The 25617-nt window shown below is 39.2% G+C and overlaps 1 protein-coding gene across 1 annotated transcript in view; it reads left to right on the top strand.

The window, feature by feature from the left end:
* LOC107191705 (receptor-type tyrosine-protein phosphatase kappa) overlaps positions 1-25617 on the top strand; it is a 63753-nt gene that overhangs the window by 31473 nt on the left and 6663 nt on the right. Inside the window, exons 2-4 of the mRNA XM_015580804.1 lie at positions 19418-19542; positions 23891-23978; positions 25472-25548. Coding sequence (XP_015436290.1) covers positions 19418-19542; positions 23891-23978; positions 25472-25548 — 290 coding nt within the window. The remainder of the gene's footprint in view (positions 1-19417; positions 19543-23890; positions 23979-25471; positions 25549-25617) is intronic.

Raw genomic sequence — 25617 nt, 5'->3', positions numbered from 1 at the left:
CAAGCCACGTCGAATAATTCCAGATGTAGTCTGGCTCGAGAGACAAGTAAGAGGATCCTTTGGCCTCGACGAATAAACGCGTTCAATCGCTGGACGATTGGGTTCCTTTATACGCCTTGATTTTCCCTCGATCTTCCCTTATTGTTCTTTCTCTAAGTACCCCTTTCGAGGACCAATGTCGTTGCGATCGGGCTTAAATCCTCCTCGTTCGTCTTTGACGAACCAGTGCATCGACACTCGGACACTGTGGCATTTTTTTTCAATTGTGGGAATCAGTGAGTTAACGAGGTTACGAAATGTCGGATCGAGTCAGTGGAGAAAGTTTAGGCAAAAAGAAGTTCCAAGAGTTCACGAAAAAGGGGACGAAAAAGTTCCCTCATCGATTCCCATCACCGATGGTCCAAACGAAAGTCCCATTTTCCAGGTTCGTACTCTCGCAGAAATTTACATTCATATGGAGTTAGTTCTGTCGGAACGAAATCCAATTTCCAATTCGGAATTGATCTTTCGCGTTATGGAACGTGGCCAATGTAATAACAGCTTCGACAATTCGATTGTCATTGTTACAAAATTATCCGAAGATTGTTACAATGATTTTTTGCCGCTTGTATGTAGTAAGAATTAATCGAGATACAAGTACGAATGGTTCGAGTGTTACACTTTCTGTGGTCCACACTGGAAATATTCCATTCCTTCGATCCTTTATGCCAGTGGTTCCCAACCTGGGGAACGCGTATTCTCATTGGTGCGTGCTTGGTGTTTAAGGGTACGGGAAATAAAATTGAAATAACAGCGAGCTATATAAATTACAACCATTTTTCTAATGTTAGGGGGTGGAATTTAAGCAAATTGACTGCCAAGTGATATTCGCAAGTCAAAAAGGTTTGGGAACCGCTGCTTTATCCCTATTGCGAGTCCACGAGTAAATGTTTCTGGCGGAACGACGGATAGAGTCTTCGAGGTCTTCTCCGCGAGCGGAAATGCGGTTTAAACTTCATGTTGCATGGATAATGTAGAAGGTGGGTAATGACCACGATAGCACAGGAATAATGGAGGCGAGGGGGGTGGAATAGTCGCCGCTAAAGCAGAGGCAATTGTACTTGAGGCTCAAATAACATCGTGAATCCTAAATGCGATCCATTCTTTCCCAGTGGCATTGCTACTGAACGCGAGGCGCATTTAGCCTGTTCTTTCGCTCGAGACACACTAGATTCGAATCATCAAACGGTACTTTTATTTTATTCCACGACTCGTTCCGCTCGTGTTTTATCGTGCTATTACTTCGTAGGATCGGAAACATCCTGATCTTCGCCGTGGGGCATAAATTATGTGCCGGTTAATTTCTTATGGGAATTCTTCGCGGATCGTAGCCGTGGAAATATTATGAGATGAGAATTCTCACCGATTTTAGTATGTACAGTGTGTCTCGTGAATTTGTTTATGCATGGATTTCCTACTTCGTCGTCTCACAGTTATGTGTGGAATTTAGAGTTTTCAAATCGAAATCGGGTATACAGTAAATTATGAATAAGTGCTCGAAGGTTCCTCGGCACTGAACATTAAATATTTCATAAACTAATGGTCGTATGCGGCTGAAACAAATATCATTGGTTTCAGAATTCCAAGCTCTATCATTGTGCTAGGCCCCATTAAAAAGTCAACGTAACACGTGGGGACCTCTCCTTGCCAGTGTCGAAGAGCATTCGAACACTCATCGATGATTTACTGTACTGATAGCCCCTGAATATTTTCCACGTGATATAACAGTTATACCATAATGGTGAATATAACTTTTCAACAAACTGTAACACTCGGTTTCGCGATCGACGTGTAACGAAACGTTTAGCGGAGAGTTAGCGTTCGCTCACGGCGCAATAAAATTGGCAATCAACTACTTAATTACGTATTTATTGGCCGTGTACCGTGCAGGTGGTTGCCGCGCGGTCAGTAATCAGTATCAAACAACTTTGAGCTCGGTTATCCTCGTTACATTAAGAAGAACGATCAACTTCTGGTAGAGAGCAATTTCCCTTTAATCCCTCGACAGTACTTGTTCCAACTTCATTTGCAGTGGATATTGAAGCATTTATGCAATCATTTTCGTTTAGTAGAAATGATTCTTAATATTTATATAACCCATTAATATTTTATTCTGAGTGAGACTCATTTCAAGGACCTATAACACTTTTCTTATACCTTGTGTATTATATATTAAATTATTATTATTATATATTAAAATATACATTTTTTCTACCACAAGTCGTAATTTTATTCGACCGTTAATGGGTTACATATTTACTTTAATCGACCGAATATATCTCTTTCTTTACGTTCTCGTGTTAATATATACATATATTATATAGATTTTTGTGATTGTACTTCTCGTGACAAAGCGAACTTTTTATGCAGTTTGATGTGTGTCGAATTCATTGTTCGAATATCGAGGCTCGAAATGGTTCCATTTAATTCGAGGCAAAATGACCCAGAATTTACGAGAGACAGCGAGCAAGAATTTCACGAACGTACGAAGAATACCACGATTTTTCGACAACGAGTGTGCACAATTGGTTTCACGAACAATTACAACTATGAAACTTCTGGGCGGGGTCAGACATCTGTGTTATGCGAATCACTCACATTCCGGAAACTTTGGCGGGGAATTTCAAAACTTTGGAACACGGATTAGGTCAAGAAGGTGCACGTGTCTCTGTAGACGTCTTCGCAGAAGTGTAAAAAATACGTCCAATAACGGCGGTAATTTTTCTTCTGAGAGAAAATCAGATTTGTTTTCAATTCAATTTTTTCGAAGTGTCTTTTCTGTCGACAACTCTTTGTGCTCCAAATTATACTTATCAGTTAGACTGCGGATTTTATGCATTTATAGCCTATAGGGCTCTGTGAAATACAATGAAGGACAAAACTTTCGTCAGATTCAATCAGTTTCCTATTTTCTTTTGAGCTCAAAAGATACTTAAAGGAAGAAAGAAATTCCTACTATTGTTTTTGTCTTTATGAACAACCTCCTAAAATGTGATTTTGCATAAAAATCCGCAGTCTACTTATCACCTTCTTCATTTTCAGCTCTAACATCCCATTATTACTACTTCCACACAACCAATAAATTAACAGAAAATATACAAATTTCTCGATTCAAGGAAAGTATCGGTGACTCTAGTCCGTGACCCGTACACGTTTCACCGTGTACAAGTGCGTTTTTAATTCCGGCTACAAAACGCAGAATTAAAAGCGTGCAACGAGTGCTTTTTCCGTCGCGGGGTGAACGTTACAGGACGTAAATATTCAATTTCAGCGAGGAGGCGTTCCCCTTTATCGACATCGTTTCTCAATCATCCCGCGAAACTTTTTCCTCCCGTCGAAACCCGCGGGATTCGCAGTTTTTTCAGCCTTGCGCTGGTGGCCACAGTCGATGGGACATTCTAATGCGAGTTTTTTGGTCCGGGGGTACGTAATTTCGATCCCATCGTTCCAAAAAAAGAGAGAATAAAAAAAGAACCTGTGAAACGTATTTGGAATTGTTATGAACGCCACCTGATGACGATCGAAGCTACCCTCTAAACAATAGTTTCCCAATCTTTTTTGGCTCATCACCCCCTTTTCAAAGTTTTTTGTTTTGTTTACTGCCCCTTTCGAGTAAAGGGGTTGAAATTAAAGAAAATAAAATAACTAAACCACCCCCTTAGATCTCGTCAACGCTCCCTGGTGGGTGGTAGCGCCTATTTTGGGAACCTATTTATATAGACCTCTAAATTCGCGTTTCGATTATGAATAGTTTGTAAACGCAACAGAAATTATTACGTCTAGTTGGCCCTCTGTTGATGAACATTTCATCGAGAATCGATTCCATTTCGCGGCGTAAAAAGAACACCCGGGATCCGCGAGCAGCAGATCCGGTCGCGTTGAATAATTGATCGCGTAACGCTTGATGGATTTAATTAAGCTCTGTTTGAAAGACGACCGGTTAAAATGGTCGGGCGGCCATTTACGTTTAATGGCCGTCAGTGAGATGGAGCAATTTTTTTTTGGGAATGTATTGACTGAGATAAACTACGGGGGATGAAAATGGTAGAAATGGGTCTGACTATCTGTGTATTTTCTGTTTTTTTTGTCACCAATGTGTCACACGGTATCAGTGAAGCGTAATTATAGGTTTCGTGATATTTCGAGGAAATATATATTATTCGTTCTGGAAAGCATTCGGTGTTTAGTATTTAAAAATATTTTGTTGCACCTATTCATAGTGACTATTTTGACGCCATTGAAGGGACATACGTCGGTCAGATATGGTCGCCATGACAGTCAAGGCATTATTTAGTATCTGTGTTATATTGGATACGCAGGTAGAAGATAGTCGCAACGATCCTTGCGTCTTGAGTCGTTAATGTGGTCGACAAACCGTCATAAACTGCGGTTCCTGGACAGCTGCACATCACGTGCAAAATACTCGCTGTCCCTAAGAATAGTTCTTTATTGTGTTTCGACACTGACCTCCAGGAGTCCTAGGGACAATATGTACACCATATCCCACTTCTTTCACCTCATACTACCACTTTTTCTATAACATACACCAACTACCATTTAAATACATTCAACCAATCATAAGCTGAACCGTACTAATGAGGGACTACGCATGCAACCGCTGAACAGAACACGTTCACCCGTCAACCAGAATACATCTATTAGTCATAGTGGACACAACTAGTGCATACAGTTTATTGAAGTTTAACTGTGTTACAAAGTAGTGTTATTTAAAGTAGTGTTATTCAAAGTAGTGTTATTCAAAGTAGTGTTATTGAAAATAGTGTTATTCGAATCACATAATATTACCAACCTCATTTCCAACGAGCTTCCCGATATTAATTTATCAGTGGTCAATGGCAAATCGCGAGTTCACCGTGAGTAAGTACACTGCATCAAACACGTTAATTAAATATCATAAAATTCTGATAATATGTATATAAAATTAACTCTATAATTTTTATAAACGAAACCTTAGTAAATATTCGGTGTTTAACCATGTGTACAGTTTCGTGATCGTGAATACATCGAATGTATTTACTTACCAACCTGTAACCATGTTTACACGGTTCAGATTCACACGTAGTGGCCACGAGTTAAACCGTGGGCTGAGATTTAACGGGCAAGTGTGTCCAGTAAGGGATGCTGAGGATTTAAGGATCCCCGAGCGAGTTTGTCTGGGGAAAAAGCTCGAGGTATACGAAGCACGTAGTACCATGTTCTCAAAATTCGAAACGTTCGGAGGGGAGGGGGCTCTGCATGCGAAATTCGTGATCGCTTTTATGACGTTAACATGCAGCCGGCGTGTGTAGTTCAAAGTACAGTGAACTATTTAGCATTTATAATTGACTGCGGTATCGGAAGCTGGGGACTTCTCGCAAACAGGGTGACCGAGTAGCCTTGAATATTGATCACAATTACTGTATAATAGGACGATGTTTATTTAGTCAAACCAATTTATTTTGTATTTTTTCACGAGGCACCCTGTCAATGTGTTCATCCTTATAAGTAAGTAGTATGATATTTAAAAGTGTTTTTCATCGTGAAAGTTTTGAAGCGGTCCCGAGTTTTAAACTCTCATGACACTTTTACTGTATGTAAACGTCGAAAAATTTCTGAATTATTTTTCATATAAGGAAACCCTGTATCGGAACATTCTTATCTGAAATCTTTGCACCGAACTTTCCCAGCTGTGTTTGTTCCGACATCTCGGCCGGAGGAACTTAAAGTCCACCGACATTCCCGTGTCCCGTGGAACTTCCTTGCACCTGGATTCCGAAAGCTCGAAGGCTTTGGGCTCATTTGAATTCCGAGTGCACGCGTAAACATGCATGTCGCGGCCTCTGACAATGCTAGAGCTCTCCCTGGGTCGCAAATGAATCCGTTTCACAAAAGCCCTCTACGGCGAACAGAGTAGGGGAGGGGGGAGGCTTTGGGAGCTCGTGAAAACCGGGGTAGTCGTGATATCTATCCCTTTAAAGCGTCAAGCTCGTTTCCCTTCGCTCATGTATATATGGATAAAACAATTACGAATACGGTACTGACATCTAAGCGCGCGTGTTTAATAACGTGTCTTCTATGCTTCACAGAGTCCATTCTCGCGAATCGATGATCAGATCAGTGTTTTCCTCTAGTCCGTTTTGTCTATTGTAATATTTCTGTTAGCTGTTAAATGTAATATGTACAAAGTTGGGCTTTAAAAGATCAAATCGTCCGAACTACAGTAATTCCTCGATGAATGCGCTATTCCCAACACTCAGGGGCTCCCCTGGAACCAATCAAAACAGAGTATCTAAACAGAAACTAAGCAGAGGCTCGGCTTTGTGCAAAAAACAAATTTATGAGGGGCTGAAAATACGCTTACCACGATTGCTCCGAGTTCGTCGCACTCATCGAGACATTAATCTATTATATTTTAAATATTCGTCTTTAGTATTCATCTTTAGGACGAGATCGTGAAGATCTTAATTTTTTTTTATTAAAATGTATCACATTGTGGGATAAAATTATTTAAAGACTTTATAGTTTTTTTCATTATGTTCAATTATTGATGAAACATGGCCATATACGAGTACCAATATTTTTATTAAACAGATAGCATGATAAAATTAACGGATAGTTCAGCGCATCGCGTGGACAGTGAATCGTCAACGACCAGAACCGCGTAACCTGTTAAAAACGGTTATCAAGGGATGAAGCTCGGGAAGGTGTAACGATTGGAACAAAGAAAACGTCGTGGACTGAAAGGCATCGCAGTCGAGTTCGAGTCCACGCGAATAGGAGGAAGGATGGAGCACTCGGGAGACTCCTTTTCTTTGAGGGAAACTCGGAGGTTAAATGAGCTACGGGAATAAGGGGCGAGTTCTCCGCGCCTTTCTCGAGGCAGAAGAACAAAAATGAAAGGAAGTATCGGCAAGGAAGACGCCCTCTGTACCGCGTGCCTCCGGGCTTCCGTGTCACCGAACAACGGAAAAGCGTTTCGCTGATTTCGACCGGTTTTTTATAAAGATTGTCCTCGTTCTGAATCGACTTTCCTGGGATTCGTTGTTTCCACGAGATCCCTGTTCGTGAAGTCAATTGGCAGATTTGGATCAGAATTAAATTTTGAAATATTCTGAAGTCAATTGCAGATTTGGGTCAAAATAAAATTTTCAGACATTCTGAAATTTATCCGTGTTCGAATCGCCGGTTACTCGTTCTAGAACTCTTGTTAACGGGCGACATCGAGCAAACCATAATTATCCGTGCATGATTTAGCGTATACGGTTCATTCTTTTTTTAACGAACGCGCTGTCGCTAATTAGATCTAGAACTTCCGGGCGAGCGGTCACGGTTCCATTAATTCGGTTGGGATCGGAAGCTTTCGCGTGAAATAATTATTATACGACTGAATCGTATAATTGTGACTATTGTACGGGTGGGTTGAATTTAATGAAATAATAATCTTAATGAAGGCTTCTTCTATTTTATGCCAGTTAGAACGCTGAATTGAGAATCCTATATCTAGACGGCAGAGCCAGAGTGTATTAAGGCCACTTCTTCTGAAAAATGATATTTCACATGTTTCCCGTATCAAAATTTTTCACTCTTTCCGATGGTGAAAATTGTTTGGCCCTAAATTGTTTAGTTTTTGTTAAATGCATTCTTCACAAATCTGGTCAGTAGCAAGTCTTGATAATACAGAAAGAGGAATAAGATGGAAACCCAACATTATAGAAAGAGAAACAAGATATTACTTACTACATAGTAGGATAAGTGTTCGAACGGATAAAAGTATAATACAGTAGAGCCTCCTGTACTCGAACTGATAAGGAGACATAAGTTTTCGGATAATAGATAGTTTAATTATTTATGGATCCCATATTTTCAAGGTTATTAAATTACATAAAGTTTTGAACACAAGTGACTGTTTAGATTTTGATCGAATAGAAGAAAGTATACATTGAATATAAGCATTTGCAACAGAAGAAAACTGCACAAAACGTTCGAGTATTAGGATGTTCAGATACAGGAGGCTCTACTGTACTATTAGTGTCAGACAGTATTTCTAAGTATACTGACGACAAAACCGATCAATGTTAAGTGTTACTAAAGCAAATAATTCTGTACGAAATATAAATCGTGCGGTGATAGCAGTCAATTTTCGGTCTGATGAATCCGGGAAAGTCGAAATGCTTAGGCAACGGCTGTCGGCAACAGTGAAAGCTTCCAGTCGATATGTCTAATTCGATCAATGTCGATGTGTTATGCCCGCGTGCGAACTGCCGAGTCCGACCAAAAATAAAACACATTTTACTACACGTTTTATTGACACGCTCCTGATTTTCCCTCCGCGACAGAAAGAAATTTCTTTTCGAGACGTCTGTCAGCGTCAACGCGAGACCAATGAGTAACAGCAACTGGATATAGTCTGTGTTTGACGAGTATACTCGTCATCACGTCGTTCTAGCGACGCAACATATATACACACTTTTAATTTTATTTTTAATAATTTTGTAAATTTAATAGTTTTTATTGCGTTTAATCATCATAGTACAATCGCAAATGAATCGATTCTACAATTACTTGTTTTGAATGGAACAGTTGTTTATCTGCTAAAATCGAATTTGAAACTGGAATTACAGTTGTAATAATGCAAATCATCTCGAAGCTGAATAAACGTCGAGTTCATTGATTATTATACTCTGATAAAGTAGTGGGCCGATTATATTGTTGGATTGATTAATCACTGCCACGGTGAATTTTGCTTAAACGTATATAATCCACGATCCGTTGATGATGAAGTTGAATGAGTGCACACGAGCGCGCGTAAGTCGAGCGTAGGCACGACCAGCGATGGGATCGAGTGTATCGCGAGCAATATTGAAACGTTGTGAAATCTCTTTGAATCTTCAACAAGTAATGAACACAAGAGCTTGAGAAAAATAGATGGTCAGAAACTACTTAAAAGTTTGATTAATCCGCTCACTGTCTTCGTCCACTAAACAGGACATCAACTTTATCAATGGGTTATTAATATCAAAAAAAGTTGATGTTCTGTTTGGTGGACAAAGAGAGTGAGTGGATTAATTCAATTTTAGTTGAACTAACTCATCACTTTACACGAATTGGCTTTAACATTAGAACTATCAGTATTGAATGTATACTAAACTAAATTGTGTAATATACATAATACAATGTAGTATATTATAGTATAACATAAAAGGTATAATGAATTAAAAGCCAACACAAATTTCATTGAAAGTACTATTATAATCTCAGTAATCGTAAAATAAGAAATTTGCTCTACTGTACTAGAATTCTTAATCAAGAAACCAAAGTTCCATCCGATTGCCTTTCTTCCGAAATAATCCACAAAAAACACGAGTTTTGTTTCAAAATACTCGAAATATTATTAGATGCTTTAGATTACCATGATCTATGGATCCTTCTCCAACGAATCGTAATATTCGACGTCGATATGACCGGATTTCTACGTCAACCAACCGATAGATATATCAGTGATACAAGAATCCGCGTTTGCGTGTATTTTCGTCCGCTACGTCAACGAAGAACTAACTACAGGGTTAAGAGCGGAACTGGAAGATCGATGGAAGCCATCGGAGGTTACCGAACGTATAATTGGACGAATGTTTATCCCCGTCAATGTTAACCAAGCGTGGAATAACAATACGTATTGCAGCAGAAAAATATTGAAAATCATTTCTTCCATTAGCAGTTCCCACGAACGAACTCTGAAAAATATGATTCTAGTCTTAGAAAAAAAAAAAAAAGAAAAAAACGCACAGCTATCGATTGTATACGTAAAAAGTTTCCGTTATTACTGGTACCCGAGGAACGCAAGGGACTGAACATTTTTCCAATCGTAGCTCGTGATTCTCGACTCATGAAACGGGAGGGGTGGGGGAGAAACGCCAGTCGAATTTAATTTCAAAACTTCCCTTGACTTCTGTGACGGCACGTTGCAAAACGTTATTTTTCACAGAATTTTATTTCTGGCCCACGGCGAACCGTCCGGATAAGTTGTACGTCAATCTTTCCCGCGTGTACGTAGGCGCGAAATAAAGCCGGATATCAAAGCGAAGTTCCCGTTGGGGAGGTTATATTCTACACGTTGCCTTCTCGCGGGGCTTGCTTTGTGGATTAAAACCGAAAGATGACGCACACATATACGAATTCTAATTTCACGGCTTCGGGAATCGCTTTGGTTCGCGTGGAATTGCTTTCGACAATTACCAAAGCACAAATTGAAAAATCTGCAATCAGCCTCGAAGCACGATTCTGGTCAGTATCAGAATTTCGCAAAATTTTTGTAAACAATTCTTTAAAAATTTCAGACCTTTTATGCTTCACTTGAACTACACACATCTTTGCAAAAATGATTCCCTCTCATAATAATAACTGTCACTATTATTTTTTCAAGCACCAAAAATGTTATTTAACCCTAGATTACAAAAGTTCGTTAATATCTCGTTAAGAAAGCATCTGATAAGATTTTTGCTAAGGAAAAACTTATTCCAAATCACCTTACGAGTGGCCCATTTCAGGGATTTACAACACTTTTGTTACACCCTGTATATTCACAATTGAAGTAGATATTTAGGTGGTTACCTTTATGTGGACCATCCTGTATACGAACTCATGGATCCTATATCTTCAAGCGACGACACACCGGGGCTATGTGATTACAGGGCCCTCCCTGTCCGATTCATTTCCTTGGCCTGCTAAACATCTATTTTCCTTTTGAATGACGGCTGATTCGCAAAGAGACGACCAAACGGCTGATCAATCGGATATTCGAGTCCGTCTCCGTTCGTTGCGTACACGAAGCTTTAATAATCCTGATTAGAGGGCTGCGATAAATCCATGGTATACGATAAGACGGTGGGAATCCTCCGAGCGTAGAACGAATCGGAGCCACTCGTGTCGCGTGAGACGAATCGCGTGTCGCGTCTCATTAAATCCTTGCAACGGACGATGGATCACGCGAGGCTCGGTGGCCAACAGTGTTTGTATGACGAACGGAGTTTTATCGTACCTGATAATGGGCATTCCGTTCGAAATTACTGATAAGGTAAATGCGAGTAAGTCGGTGATAGTTTGTTTTTTTGTTTGTCTATTTTCCTATTTACAAATATTACAAATTTTAGTTTTTTTCATATGAACATTTCGTCGCTGCAGTTCTTAAGTGTTCTATCTTCATTAGTTAGTAAATTGAGAAAATTGAGTTTGAAGTTTACGAAGTTTCGTAGAGTAAACGCACCAACGATTGAACACTTAAGAGATTTTGTAACTGTTAAAGTCTAAATGGTAATAATAACGTGAACTGAAACATCAACACTGTCTATTAGTTTTTTATTTCAACTGAATTGAGTCCGATTTAATCCTCGAGTAACATTTAATCCATTTATTAGAGCGATAAAACGAGCGCAGTGATAAAGCAACGATAAAAACGATAGTAAAATTAAGATGTTAATGAACGAGGTTCTCGTAAAGGTTTTCGTTTCACAATTATCTTCTCACGGTTTTAATAGCAGAAATGAATTTTTGGTCGTACAAAGTGGTCCAGAGAAGTCTACGTTTGAATAAAAATCTAGGTTAGCCGGGGAAAATGACTAAAGGATCTGGAATAACGATTTTTCGTGGGTTATGCAATTTTCTACGATATGGTACCGAACACGAAACTATGGTACTTAAACTTGTACAGATATAATTTATTCCAATTACGGTTTGGAATTTGGTAGATACTATGTATACCTACTACTTAAGGCACTGTCTTTTCGAAACTTCTGGCATATTTCATCATTGCAAGTTGTAAGAATTCTCGAACTACTCTTAGCACTTCAGAAATCAAAACCCTTGGTGCTCGGGAAAGACTGCAGTTCTGGCCTTTGAGTTCCAAGTAGTTCTAAACAAAGCGGCCCTTAAACTACGGAAACTAAGTTCGAAGATTTGAATACTTGAGTAAGTTCAAGTGTTACAAGCTCCGAAATTCTTGCCGATGGTAAGGGGGATTTGATCGATCGAATAAGATCTCTGTTACTTTGTCTCGGAATTAATCAGATTTATGTCATTTCTATCTTCACTTGCACACAACAATATTATATATTTTTAATACATAACCAGCATGCAGTAATTTAACTACAATAGATAAGAATTGAAAATTTTAGGGTGGTTTTATAGTTATGCAACACAGCGTATTCTGTCTGCTATTACATCGTTATTGGAGCATGTTGCTTAGTTCTCAGGATAAATTAACAACAGCCAATCGGAGCTGCGCGCCAAATGTAGACCGTGCGATTAGTGTCAACCTGTTCGCAATCCATATTTCGCGTTCAATGGTAATTGCACACCTGTCGAGCTATGCCGCAAACATGATTGTCTAAACCACCCACCAAAGGACACCGCTAAACATGACAATAATATGTGCGTGTCGACAACGCAGCTGTAACGTCGATGGTATCCCAAACATTTTAACAGATACCAATTTCATGGAATGAACAACGCATCGACATCGAGAAAATATAATAATATAATTCGTAAACATTCATCAATTTTATTCTCATTTCTAATTTCCTGCTAATTGTTAAAATTTCAAAATCTGTTATAAATTTGTACCATATATGAGCGTCAACTTGCCAAAGAGACAAAAATTTAATTTATAATGGTAAAAATATATTTAATCCTAATCGTGACGATAATCAGATACGCCACAGCGAAATATCTCAACGCCACAAGGGAGTCCAACTCAAATTTACTTTTCGATAAAGTCACCTTTATGCAGCGAGACGAAATGAACGTAATTGTCCAAATAATATATAAGCTTTCCCGCACTTCTAGAAAATTTAGAGAATTTACCAACTTCTTTCCGCAATCGTTTGTCCAGGATATTGTTTATCTTTAATCTCTTAACGTCTACCCTCGTCGTTTTAGCAAGGGGGGGATTATGCCCTCGGGGTACCCCACCGTTTTTACTATTTTTACGAACCTTGTTTATGTTTCTGTTTGTTTTTTTATATTTATTGGAATTCTTGTCGACAGTGTCTCGTACTTTTTTTCTTTCCTCGATGTTCGCCCATTGACGTGGCAAAGTCAGGATTTATGGGGGACGCATTATGAACCACCGTGTCTCGTCTTTCAACAGCCGATCGATACGATCGCGTCGAATACCTTTGTCGAGCGTGAGTGCTTCATTATATCTCGCACGATCGCCGACACAGCAAGGTTTCATCTTTGTTTGGTGACACGGAGCTCGGAAAATTTTCATCCCCCGGGCTCTCTTTGTCGGCGGGTAACGCTCATCCGGCGCGAAACTACCCGTCCTTATGGGTTCAAAAAGGTTTAATAAAGACGACGAAATTAATTTCTTCAGTGGTACCCAATTTTCTGCTTGTTTAATGCCGTTTCATATTCTGTATTTCTAGTTTATTCGAGGCAACGTCGATTGAACAGAAATCAGTAGATTGTGGATACAGTGACTCACAGATTTGTTCACGAAAGGCTGTTTATGCCTTTTAATCGAATTACGAATTTTAATTAAGAATCAAGAAAAACTTAAAATAAACCAACCAACCTTAAAACCAACATAACTAACGTATGATGAAAGTGAAAATAATGAAGATACATAAACAAAAATTACATATAAATTTTTACATTTAATTGTCATTTCGGAATTCTGTGAACAAATATGGAAGTATAATGTATAGATATTAAAAAATCTAATTTTCATGTGCCAAGTACTTATTCACATTATTATTATTTAAAATTCGACTTCAATAGTTACAAAATCTTTTAAAAGTTCATTCACTGGTGCGTTTATCCTATTTAATTCTGATAAAAATTGTAGAAACCTTTAAAGTCAATTTTTTTTTGTAACCAAAAGTTTTTTTTGCTTGAAGTGCCGCCATGTCCACGGTTATTAAAAATTTCGAAAAATCCTACGCTACATTGTAGGTATGTAATATATTCTTATTTATAAATCAAAAAGCAATTTTTACCTCAGACGTTTCAGGATTTACTGGCGATGGCGGACAGCAATCGATGTTCTATCAGAAAGCTTTCAGAATCAGCATATAACTTCGCCCCGAGGTAAAATTTTTATCTTCAAAAAATTGGAGAATAAAGCTGGAAGCCACGTTTACATCCTCTTAAATCTTTCAGTAACTACCAATGAAAAACAATTTCCTAAACTTTGCCTATCTTTAGACACCTGAGGGTGTTTCACCCCCTCAAATAATTAGCACAGCTTCATCTTCGAAATGAAATTACAGTCTCGGTGTTGAACTCGTGCCTATTCATTGGAATTCAACGATAATAGAGCAGCCTTTGCGCGATAAGAGATCAAGTGGATCACGTCTGGGAACGTATTGTTTCGGGAACACCTGTGGATGACGCGGTACAAAGAGCAAACGTTCCAGGGCGGGTTAAGTCGGGGCGAGGGCAGGTCGTTTAACCGGGTCTGAATGCCTTGGTGACTTTGAAGTTCGAAATCCAGGGAGTACGTAGGCGGAGGCAATGGTTACGGAACCGTACCTTGACACAGTTGCGCCTCGACCTCTGACACGTGTCTTCGATCATCGTTCGGGATCCTCGTGGGGGTTGTGTCTTTGGCGCCGAAAGCACAAATGCGACTGAAGGAATTTAATTAAACCCTTCTGCATCGTTGAGTCACTCTTTCTTGATTTGTACCTGCATGGGCGTAGCCAGGTTATTAATGAGGGAGAGCAAAAATATTAATAGATTGACTGCCACAGTGAAAAAGGCTGTACGTAGTCAGGCACACTTTATTTTGTTTCTAAAGTAATTGGGGGGGGGAGGGGGGACAAAATCAAATTTTTTTCTTCTAGAGTGGGGCAAAAGTTTCTTTTTTTCGTCCAGAGGGCAAGTGCCACGCCTAATTACCATTCCCTTTTATTTTCCTCGTCTCTGTGCTCGGTGAACTTACGCGTAGTTTCTCGAGAAGAATCGCGAGAACGATCGTGTTCGTTCGTTACCAGTCATATGCGTCTGCTTCGTGATGAAAGGAAACCGAGAGGTGTGCAAAAGGAGCGCGGTCCCCTTTGTTTCGTGATTGCTTTAATATGTATGAGTGTTGCTTTCAGGCAGCTCTTGTACGTTTCTTCCTTTTAATGTCGGGTATTGTTCAGTGAACGGTGCTTGGTCGGATGAAAGGGCGACTGAAGTGGCGACTGAAGTGGCGATACCAGTTCGTTTCTTCAGAAATCAGGGGTAATTTGTGTTTAGGGAAATTGTGCCGACGGGGATGCTTATATGTTACATTTTTTAGAGTAGAATTTCTCGAGTATTAATGGATTTCATCCACGTTTGTAGATAATTGCGTGTCTACCATTTTCATGGGAGGAAACGCGATTCATCGATTATTAGAATTTAAGAGGAACCCGAGTCCATCGTTAAACTCCCATTAGGTTTAGTCCGTGTTCGCGGGAGGCGCAAGTCATTCCGGTAAACGTTCGCAGTCCATTAAATCAACGTAAATCAATGAATGTCTGTTCCCTGTCGTTATATCACGTTTAGTGAGATCTCATTTTTCAGCGGATAATTTAAACGACAAGCGCTTTTACAGTCCAGGAAGACAGTGTCGTTAAAAAGATAAATAGGGTATTAAAATTATTTAGCTGTACGAATTAATGTGAATTCAGGTTTTCCTAGAGACATACCGTCACATTCCTTAACAATATTCCTAAGTGTTATTGAAGTGTAGTACTCCTAACCTAAAAATTTCGTTATTCTTGATTTCCATTTTACTTTGGCCCGTAGAATCCACCGAATAAAACTGTCTCACATTTTCCTCAACACCTTGTATATATCAAAGATATAAAATTCAAACAAAATCACGATCCAGGCCATCGTGAATCGCTCGAACCTCGATGGTTATTTCCCGCGCGAAACCGTCGACAAACCGTGATCGCAATGAACAATTTGGGCCGTCTAATAATAGCAGCATCGGTGTCGACGAATTTGGTAAGATAAACAGTCGTCAGCTCGCATCTTTATCGTCGCAATAATCGGCGGCCCGAGTGGCCACCACGTCGAAATTATTCACGGTTCCGTGGCACGAGGACGCCGCCATTTTGTGGCGAGCCGAGGGCAGCGTCGCGAGCGGAACCGGTACGTATCGGTTCTTGCGGGCAGAAAATTGGTGCAACCTTCCGTGGGAAGATATGACCACAGAGAACGTTAAATTTCACTGGATATGCAAAATTGCACCACGGTTGGTCCCGATGAATTCCGCGAGGAGAACAGGATTACGACGCGGACAGGCGGAATTTCAACGAGAAACTGAATCGCCGCGATTTGAAATCATGGTGAACGCTTTCACTTGCTGGTAAACATTTGTAAAATCGTTCTAAAAGATGTAATTCGACGAGAAAACACATACTTTTCGACTTTGACACGATATTATGTGCACCAATGGGTAATCCACTATTTTTTAAACGAATTTGTAACATAACCTAGTTAGGATCCAATATTGCGGTAAGGTAACATTTCACTCGCAACTTTGTTTTCCAGGGAATTTACATTATTGAATTCTGTTTTGTATGTTATAGTTACTAAAGAGGATTTCAAAGATTTGTTTAATATTTTGTTCATTGTTATCTCTTGTTTAGATCCTTTTAGATCCTATGACGTTTTACAATTTGACTTTTTTACTTTTTTATACATTTTTTAAAATAATAAATAATTATGTGCATCGCCATATTTTACTGGTTGGGACTTAATGGGTTAAAAATGTTAGATAACGAGAAGAAATGTTATTGAAACAGTGATGGATTTTGATCTTCCGTAGAACAAATATTAAATTTTATAACATCTTGGGTTATTTATTGGTACGCCTAATATAGTTAGTGTGAACGAGCTGTGCAAGAAAATAACGAAGAAAAGAAAGAACCTCGTGTTTCAGAAAGAAAATTAGGTGATAGCAGAAAGACAAATTTAGGTCACGAAAATTCTTGTTACAAGAAGAGAAGGTTCCCTGATTTCAAGGTTTTGTTTGTTGTTCGAAAGAATTTAAGTGTCTACAGTGTGTCAGTTGGTTAATAATGATTGTAACCAACTTTAAATCGATGTAAAAACAGTAACATCTGCATTTCTAATTCGAGGTCCTCTCCCTGGAACGTATCCGAAAGAATTTGAACATCGACGTGCCCCGCGATGTTTGCCTGCCCGTGCTCCAGTTTCGGCTGTTACTTATTGGGACGTGACAACGGTAGTAGGAAGCTCATGAGATTTTATACTCCGCAAAGGATGTTTATGTGTGCATGCGCGGAGGGACAAAGTGACCCAGTTTCGGAACAGTCTTTTAACGCAATCTGAGGAGTAGATCCGAAACGATGATCACCTATGGATAAAAACGGCTTACAGCTAAAGCTGGTGCCTCGCTGACGGAATTATATTATCAACCCGTTGCAGTCGCATAAAACTAGTTATTTACTCGCTGGAACGTAAAACGAGTGACTTATTTAAGGGGTTAGTTCACGTTGACTGATTGAAAGTCATAGTTTCACTTAAAACAAAAAACAGGAATTTTTCATTTTCTAGAAGAAATTTAATTGAAAAGGTGGTTTACAGAAGTGGCACCAGCACCGTCGTTTTGTATAAAAGAAAATATTTCTGTACATTTAAATATGTATATATTACAGGCTTCGCAATTGATTTCCAGTTTATTTTAGAATATACCTAAAGAAAATTTACAAAGGTACCTATGATTTCTAAACGGTCAAGGTTGACTAATCCCTTAACATTATCTCTTAATAATTTTTCTCGAAATACAATTCCTCAAGAGAACGTCGTGCATCGAAGTTCTTCGATAGAATATAATATTGCCCCGTTTAACGTCACAATGTTCAATTAATTGCCGTTTACGCTTCTCGAGGGCCCTCTCTCTCTTCGAGGACTCCACTTCAATCCCATTCTGAATTAATTGCAACGTTACGGTTCACGGAAACGCGAGAATGCTGCAAATGATTTTAATTTATCGGCCGATTGCCTCGTTCTTTGTCCACGCAAATCAGCCATGTAATCAGCGCGTTACCTGCGCCTCGTAATGGCAGAAAACCGTCGATAATTGGTCGTTCACTCGAAACACGAAACAACGGTCTGCAGCAATGCGCGATCGACAGCCATTCGTGTAAGACAACCGTGGGCCATGGGATCCGATTTTGTTGTTCGGCTTCTCTTCTCTCGTTCGATTTCTCGGTCGACTAGGGATGAACTGATCCAAGTAGATGCAGTAAATAATCGATGTTTTCGTTTCGATACCGAATATTTTTAGTTTCGATACTTTCGATTTACAACCGTTACGATATCATAGGATCGGCATCTAAAAGACGAAATATTCGAAGTTGATCACGATCGAACGCGATCTTCGACATGTCAATCGACATTTTAAGTCGTGGAACACTGCAGACGTGTCGATCGAGACGCAAAACGTGATATACAGGATGCAGATCTCGAGAAATGTAAATACCGATACATTAGCATAAAGAAATATCCGAGTGAAGGAGCTTGGCAAGGGGAAAATTTTCTTTCTCCTTATCCGTACTCCACTTTTGGCCAACTTCCTGACAGTGGTAATGGATGGTCTGTGTCAGACGCAAAATTCAATTCTCTATGGTAACTACCGGTAATATCTGTGAAAGCTAGCGGCGAAAGGTACTTGGAACCGGGCCGAATTTGCGGATTTCGAACATTCTTGTAATGGAACCGCCAGCGCGTCGATAAGTTCGCAGATTTCGTTATGAAACTTTTCGACGATATTTACGCAAAACTTACAATTTTAATAGTCCTATGCGGTATAACGATCATGATTATGAACCATTAATTAATACATTCAGTATGACTTCTTTAGCTTATCGCTGAGTTGTCAATGATCTTTCTCTTATACTGAAGATTATTAATGGTCAGATCTCAAGTCCTCAATTGCTGCAGCTTGTTCACTTTTATGCTCCTTCAAGATGTGTTAGAAAGGGACATAAATTCTCTTTTACGATAACTTCCTTACCCGTATACTATGTAGTTCTCCCTGTTTCTATTTTTATTTCGAGTTAATCGTTATGTATGTAAGAATAATAGTATAGATTAATAAAATAGAAATTAATCGGATCCTAGAAGGATTTACTGTATCACATTCGACAAAATACGGTGAATTATTACATCGATACACCTAACATCTCATAAATTTCAATTCAATCACATTCACAACAATTCTTCACATCCTGTTTTCATTTTACACTCGAGTAGGTTCTCGTAAAATTTTTATTTCCATTTTTAAACGTTCTGGCTTTGCGTAACGCCCCTAAAATGAGACCAAGACGAGATTCTCTGCCACATTAATTTTTTTCTTATTTTCTTCTGTTCGCAGCCACGGAGGAGCTCGGTAGCAGCATGAGCACCACCCTGCCGTCCGCTCCCACCGAACTATCGCAGTACCCGAAGCTCTGCGATCTGCGCCGAAAGTTTCCTGTTCTGTACCGCGTCGAGTTTCAGGTGAGGACAATAGAAATCCCCCCTTTCTTCCCCCTCTGTCTCTGTGTTCACCGACTCGAAGCCGTGGATCTCAGACGACCCATTGATTCGACGTTTTCGAGGTTTGTTTCCACGCTCTCTCCTCTTAACTCCGCCGAGAGGCTGCGGTGGTTGGCGAGCCACGAAAGATTCCACGGAGGTTCTCGGTGGCGAACGATTCCTCTTCAACCGAGCAGAAATGAAAGGGTTGAATTTAGATAGCGAAATTAGAGATCGCGTTCGGATCGAATGGTGATTTCTCGGTGAACTGGTAGCGCAAATTAACTGGAAACGAAACGAGTCTCGGTAGATTTTCTTAACCCTTCAACGCCCAGACTTCTAAATTGTTATTTGAAAATCATGAGACTGATATACGTATATGGTGCATCTTGTTATTTTGAAGTAAAAAGTACCGATATTAGTAAGACCTCTGGTACAGAATTTAGAATGATACTCCATTTTAATTTTCAGATATCAGTATCTAAAATGACGGTTTTACGGAAACTTTCGGTTCTTTTGGCTCTGCAGATTGTTAAGTTGATTTTTACGCTAAAAGGTTATTTGAAAATTACAATTTTCTGACTTCGGGACAAATTTACCTCTGACCGAGTCAAAGCTACCCCAACTTACGGTACGAAATTTCAGAGAATTTAACTGGAATTCAGTACGTTTAGTAAACTTTTAACGTACCTATATTTATCGTAACAGATTGTACTTTAAATATTTCCCTGTAATATTGGATTAATCCAATTTTCAAGGAAAAAATTACACCTACAATGTATGTAGTTGACACTTTAATTTCTAATCAATCAATATATGTCCAGTAACAATTAATCGGTCGAATATAATATCCTAGTCAATTTGGAATTGGAATATTTAGAATAATTTCTTTTCATTTGGATAATCGAAATATCTAAGTACGTATTTCGAAACGGATTTTACTTAATTATTCGACGGAAGACGTATCGGTGCCGCGTCTACGTTAAATTAGAGCGTACAGAGGAGCAATTTCCAGTTACGTACCCAGCGAGGATGTCGCGTGTGCATCCAGTACCCGTACAAACTGTCCCCAAGATAGGCAGACAGCCAAGACAGGTCCAAGAGACATCCGGGAGACAAAGCGATCTCCCGAGAATAGGCGGGAGGAATCGAGTAACTCGGCTCAATATCGGTTTCTCATTAGACTGGCATTTTGGTGCACGTATTCCCAGGCCAGACACGACGGCACGGAGTATCATTCGATGTTCGGCAAACCGGCGAACGGTGCCGTTTTTCAGGAAAAAGAATTCCGTTCCGTAAAATTGAACGGCTCTCGTGCCACGCGATTTCCCGCAAAACAGCCGTTCGTTTGTTATTATCGGATTCCAGATCGAAAAATGAATGGCAGACGGTGACGCCACTTCGGTTTGATATTCTGTTCGGAATGGGAACGTTTACCATATTACAGGGTATTTTTCGATACAGGCATGTGTAGTCTAATAACAATCATGTTTATATTGACGAAACGTCTACAGGCTTTCGTTGAGATTCAGGGCGGCCATTTTGAATATATCTTTGAGAAGGTTAGAGGATCAGTTTGTGGGATACAAGACTTATTATTGACCGAAAACAAGACGGAGGAAGACGTTCGATCTTCTTTTACTGTTTTAAGTATTAGATCGTAAAGTTCCATATGTTACGTGCATCATTAACCCATTAATTGTTTATTACGAGTGAGACTCTGGCCCGATGAACTTATACACGACGTAATTATTAAAAAGATACGTGTAAAACATGTTTTTTTTTTACATATTTTATTATAGATAGAAGTAGTTTTGTTTTATTGTAATAAAAAATATATATAATACATTAAATTATTATTATTACATATTGAAATATATATTTTCTTTACCACACGTCGTAATTTTATTCGACTTGGGTTAAAGTTCCAGAGTTTTATACGCAATATAAACGCATAATATCTGCAGTCTATTAATCATAAACAAATTTGTTAAATGGAAACAAGAAAAAAGGAACGTAAACTTCTTGATCGAACAGTCATTCGCAGGTCGTTTAACTCCGTGTCGACAATATACACGATGGGATGTCAAAGGCCAATAAACGGCGAGCCAGTTATCGGTTACAGTCCAATCAGCGAAATGACGACGATATGTATCAACGTATACGCGACACGCAGTCGGTAAAACAGAACTGGTGGTAATAAAGTCTCGAACGTCGCGAAACGAGACCATCCTAATGAGTTTTCCAGCTGGTGACGCGTACATTACAAATTTCACTGTCGATGATTCTTCCCTGCCCTCGAGTTGATAAGGAAATTTCACAGGACACGTCGAAATGCAACATTGTTGCGTTCCATTATGGCCGAAATCAAATCAACGACGACGCGATCCGGTTGATTCTGCAAACGGAAATAGGTCAGCGAGAGATGTTTGCTATCGGTGGCCTGGCAAATTTAATGATTACTCGTGCCGATGGCGACGAGTGGCCCGCCAGGCGTGATTGATAGAAATTAAACGACGCAGCCCGACTCGACGTTTGACGTTCGACTGTGAACGCCTGTACCGCGACACGTTGATTGATCGTGATTCGACTGGTTTTGAATCTAATTGATGAAGTATCGTAGAGTTTTCGTTTGTTTTTTTTTTACTACATATGTACTGGTTTCCACAGCATTAGTTTCTTCTTCGTGGTCACAGGTATTTCAATTGAGACGGATTGCAGGTGCTATCGTCGAGGGTTGTCGAGTTATCTACTTGGTTTTGTTAATTCTTTAAATCCCAGTTAAAAATTTTTTCATCGGAGCTTAGTAAAACCTACTTCACCCAAACAAGACTTATACTGAAACTTATTCTCTTCGTTAAAGGTTCCATTACGTTCACGGTGAAATAACTCGATGAAAGTGCGCTGAAGTTTAATCGAATCTAATGAAGTCTCGAGGGGAGAGGTACTAAGTTTCCTTTTGGTTTCTGCCCTTGTATATGAATGTATTAAAATGTATGAAATTGTACCTGTTACCCAACAGTGGTACAACCGGAAAAGAAGTGATTCTACGTGTAAAAATAAGTCGAATATGTAAAATAAAATTTGTTCGTATGATGCTTCCTTTCCAAGATAATCAATTTCGAAAATTCATCGACGCACAAGCTACTATACCAACAAATATGAAATTTTGGGGATAGCTTCTCCTTAGGACGTAGGTATCCCCTAACTTTTAGTTCATTACCACTTATTAGCTCTTTTATTTCTTCACGAGGATTTAAATGAAGTTAACTAGGGATTTCTAATAATTGTAAGAATAAACGTTTATTGGATTGTTAATCAAAATTAACTGCAGTAATTTGCTAGTTTTATTCCATATTTTTTACTTACTTTTTCATGGTGAATTACATCCTTCCAGGTTGTACTACCAATTCCAAAACACTTTGTATAAACATATGTACAATCAATTGATCTACAAGAATAGATATATCGAAAGATTAGGTCATCTAAGCCGAACAAATCCTTCATAATTAACCAAAATGAACATGAAAAAGCTCTTAGTGTTACGAGATTCGCGGTATACAAGGAGTGTTTAGTCGCCTGTGGATAATCCCTGTTTTTCTTGTTCTGCCTGTTACCACTCACAGTTCCTCTGACATCTCTAATCGTACCCGAAACGTGTTTTGCTGCTTTTCCCCACATTGCTCGGATTTTCACGTTGCATTCTACGTAGTCTTTCAGTTAAATTTATAACACATAATTTGTCACGATCCAGAAATACAGAAATACTTCAATATGTTATATTTTATGTCAATAGATTATATTTCAAAATTCTAATTAATGATAGCTATACTGTAAATACTAGATACGTCTTTCCCGTTTCTCGATGGCGTGTCACGAACCTTCACACGTACGTTTCACAGGCAATCAGGCAACGAGAGCTTTCGTGCACGTCTGATCGGAGCGCGTGCGTTTCAAGTCCTTTGCTCCGATTCGTTAATAATCGAGGGAGTTTAACTTGAAGTTTTGGTTCCCAGTAACACTGAACTTTGTTACGTAGAGCGGATCAGGGAATTTGTACGAACGTTTCCGTTTCGATGAATGGGTAAGTGAAATTATGGAGAAGAGTGTGTGCACTCCCTTCATTTGGGGTGCTTGATTTCCTGTCGGAATATTTGATATTGAAATAGGTAGGAAATTTTTTTATTTTAGTATATATTCAACGAACTTATCTAAAATGAGATTATTTTATTAAGAATAAATACATTTGTTGGTTCATAATCCGAAAATGTTGAATCACGTATGTTTTCTGTTACCATAATTCGTTGACACTCGTTTCTGTTATTTGCAGATAGCGACCAAGGTAGAAACACACGCATGCAGACACGCCACGAAGCCAGCCAACAAAGAGAAGAATCAAAACCAGAGATGTATTCCATGTATGTAAACATATACCGCCATTTTTACGTATCTGTGGAACACATGATTGCTCAAAACACAGTTGAATAACGTGTCCAATTCGGTACAATTTCTATATTATTATTAATCTAATGGTGCTCTGAAGACTTGTAAACGTCAATACAATCATAAGACAAGGTCCAGATAGCACACGACGTCTTGAAGACGGTTTAAAGGCGTCTAAGACCTAAAATAGCCGTAAAATGGACATTTTCAAGGCGTCATATACTATCTGGGGGGTTAAGAACACCAACACCACGTAATATGGATTGTTTCTTCGCATTCGAATGATTGTAATTTCGGAAACGATGGAAGTTACGAATAATATTACCGAGTTAGACTGCACAACGACGACAGCCAGTGCTACGTAGCCGTTTTAATTATTCATAGGCCGAAAATAAAAAAGAAATTCCGGCCGGACAACCGGTCTAATTAGAAAACGCGGTTATGTTCGCGCGCATAACCGTAACAGGAGCGTGACGGAAGACTTTTCACGGTGAAAAGGTGCGGTTGACACGGACGTTTGCCTTTTTCCACACACAGACACGTGGCCCAACCTGGATGAAAATCACGTTTGCACGGCGTTGATACGGCTGCCTTCTTTCACGGCGAGTGTGTCCGTGCAAACACTCGACCACCATCCGTGGGAATTCTTGCCCTCCCTCTGTAATTAATCCGAAACGTTCCACTTGTCGCATTTCGGAGGTCGCGTGGTCACAATTAAACGATTTCATTTCTCACGCTGCGCATTGGTTGAACGGGCGTTTTATATAGGAGGGTAATATTATATTTTAATAGAATTTAAATTCTCGCACGAGGTCCAAATGGCCAGTGGAATTCACCCCATTGTAATCCAGATAACATTGTGCATACACATATATTGCACAACGGTCGATATCCGGCATTCTGGGTGAAATTCTCACGCGTAAATGACCGCAGAGCGTAACGAATACTGTAACTCGTTAGATTTTGTGTGTGGTTCTGTGGGAATTCTGTTGAGAAACTTGCGTAGTCTGGTGTTCTCAGTCTGTAGTACCGCATTATGGACCTCCTTATCGTTAAATGATTTGTAGAATTCAGCAGACCTGGGCACTTTTGAAATATTACTTCAAATAAAATGTTATTTTATTTTCTAATCATTTGAAATAATTTGTAGAAATAATTGTGTGATTCTTTGAAATATTATTTCAAATAAAATTTTCTCAGGTCTGGTAGACAGTAGAGACTTTATTTTTTGGGTTTTGCAATGGCGAGGGAAGGAGAAATAGGTGCGACGTGAATTATTATTATTAATTAGTATTGCCAATCCCAATTCGTATGATTGTAGAGAGGTAACACACTGTACAACAACAGCAGTTACTGTTTCAATAAAATATTTAATGTTCTTCGTTATACTAGCCAACCTGACACCCTGTGCAAATAAAAAATTATATATCGTGTATTGTTACTAACATTTCTTTCTGTTTCAATGCAGATGATTACAACAGGGTGGTGCTGGACACGATAGAAGGCGAGCCCGATTCCGATTACGTCAACGCGTCTTACGTGGACGTGAGTACTGAACTAACTCACGTTATATTTATATACATTCTCGTTGGCTTGCCACGCGAAACAAAAATA

This window comes from Dufourea novaeangliae, unplaced genomic scaffold (genome assembly GCF_001272555.1).
Source record: "Dufourea novaeangliae isolate 0120121106 unplaced genomic scaffold, ASM127255v1 scaffold228, whole genome shotgun sequence".
In the NCBI taxonomy this organism is placed as follows: Eukaryota; Metazoa; Arthropoda; class Insecta; order Hymenoptera; family Halictidae; genus Dufourea; species Dufourea novaeangliae.
Note: the sequence above shows the minus strand (reverse complement) of the source record. Positions and strands in the feature narration are given on the sequence as shown.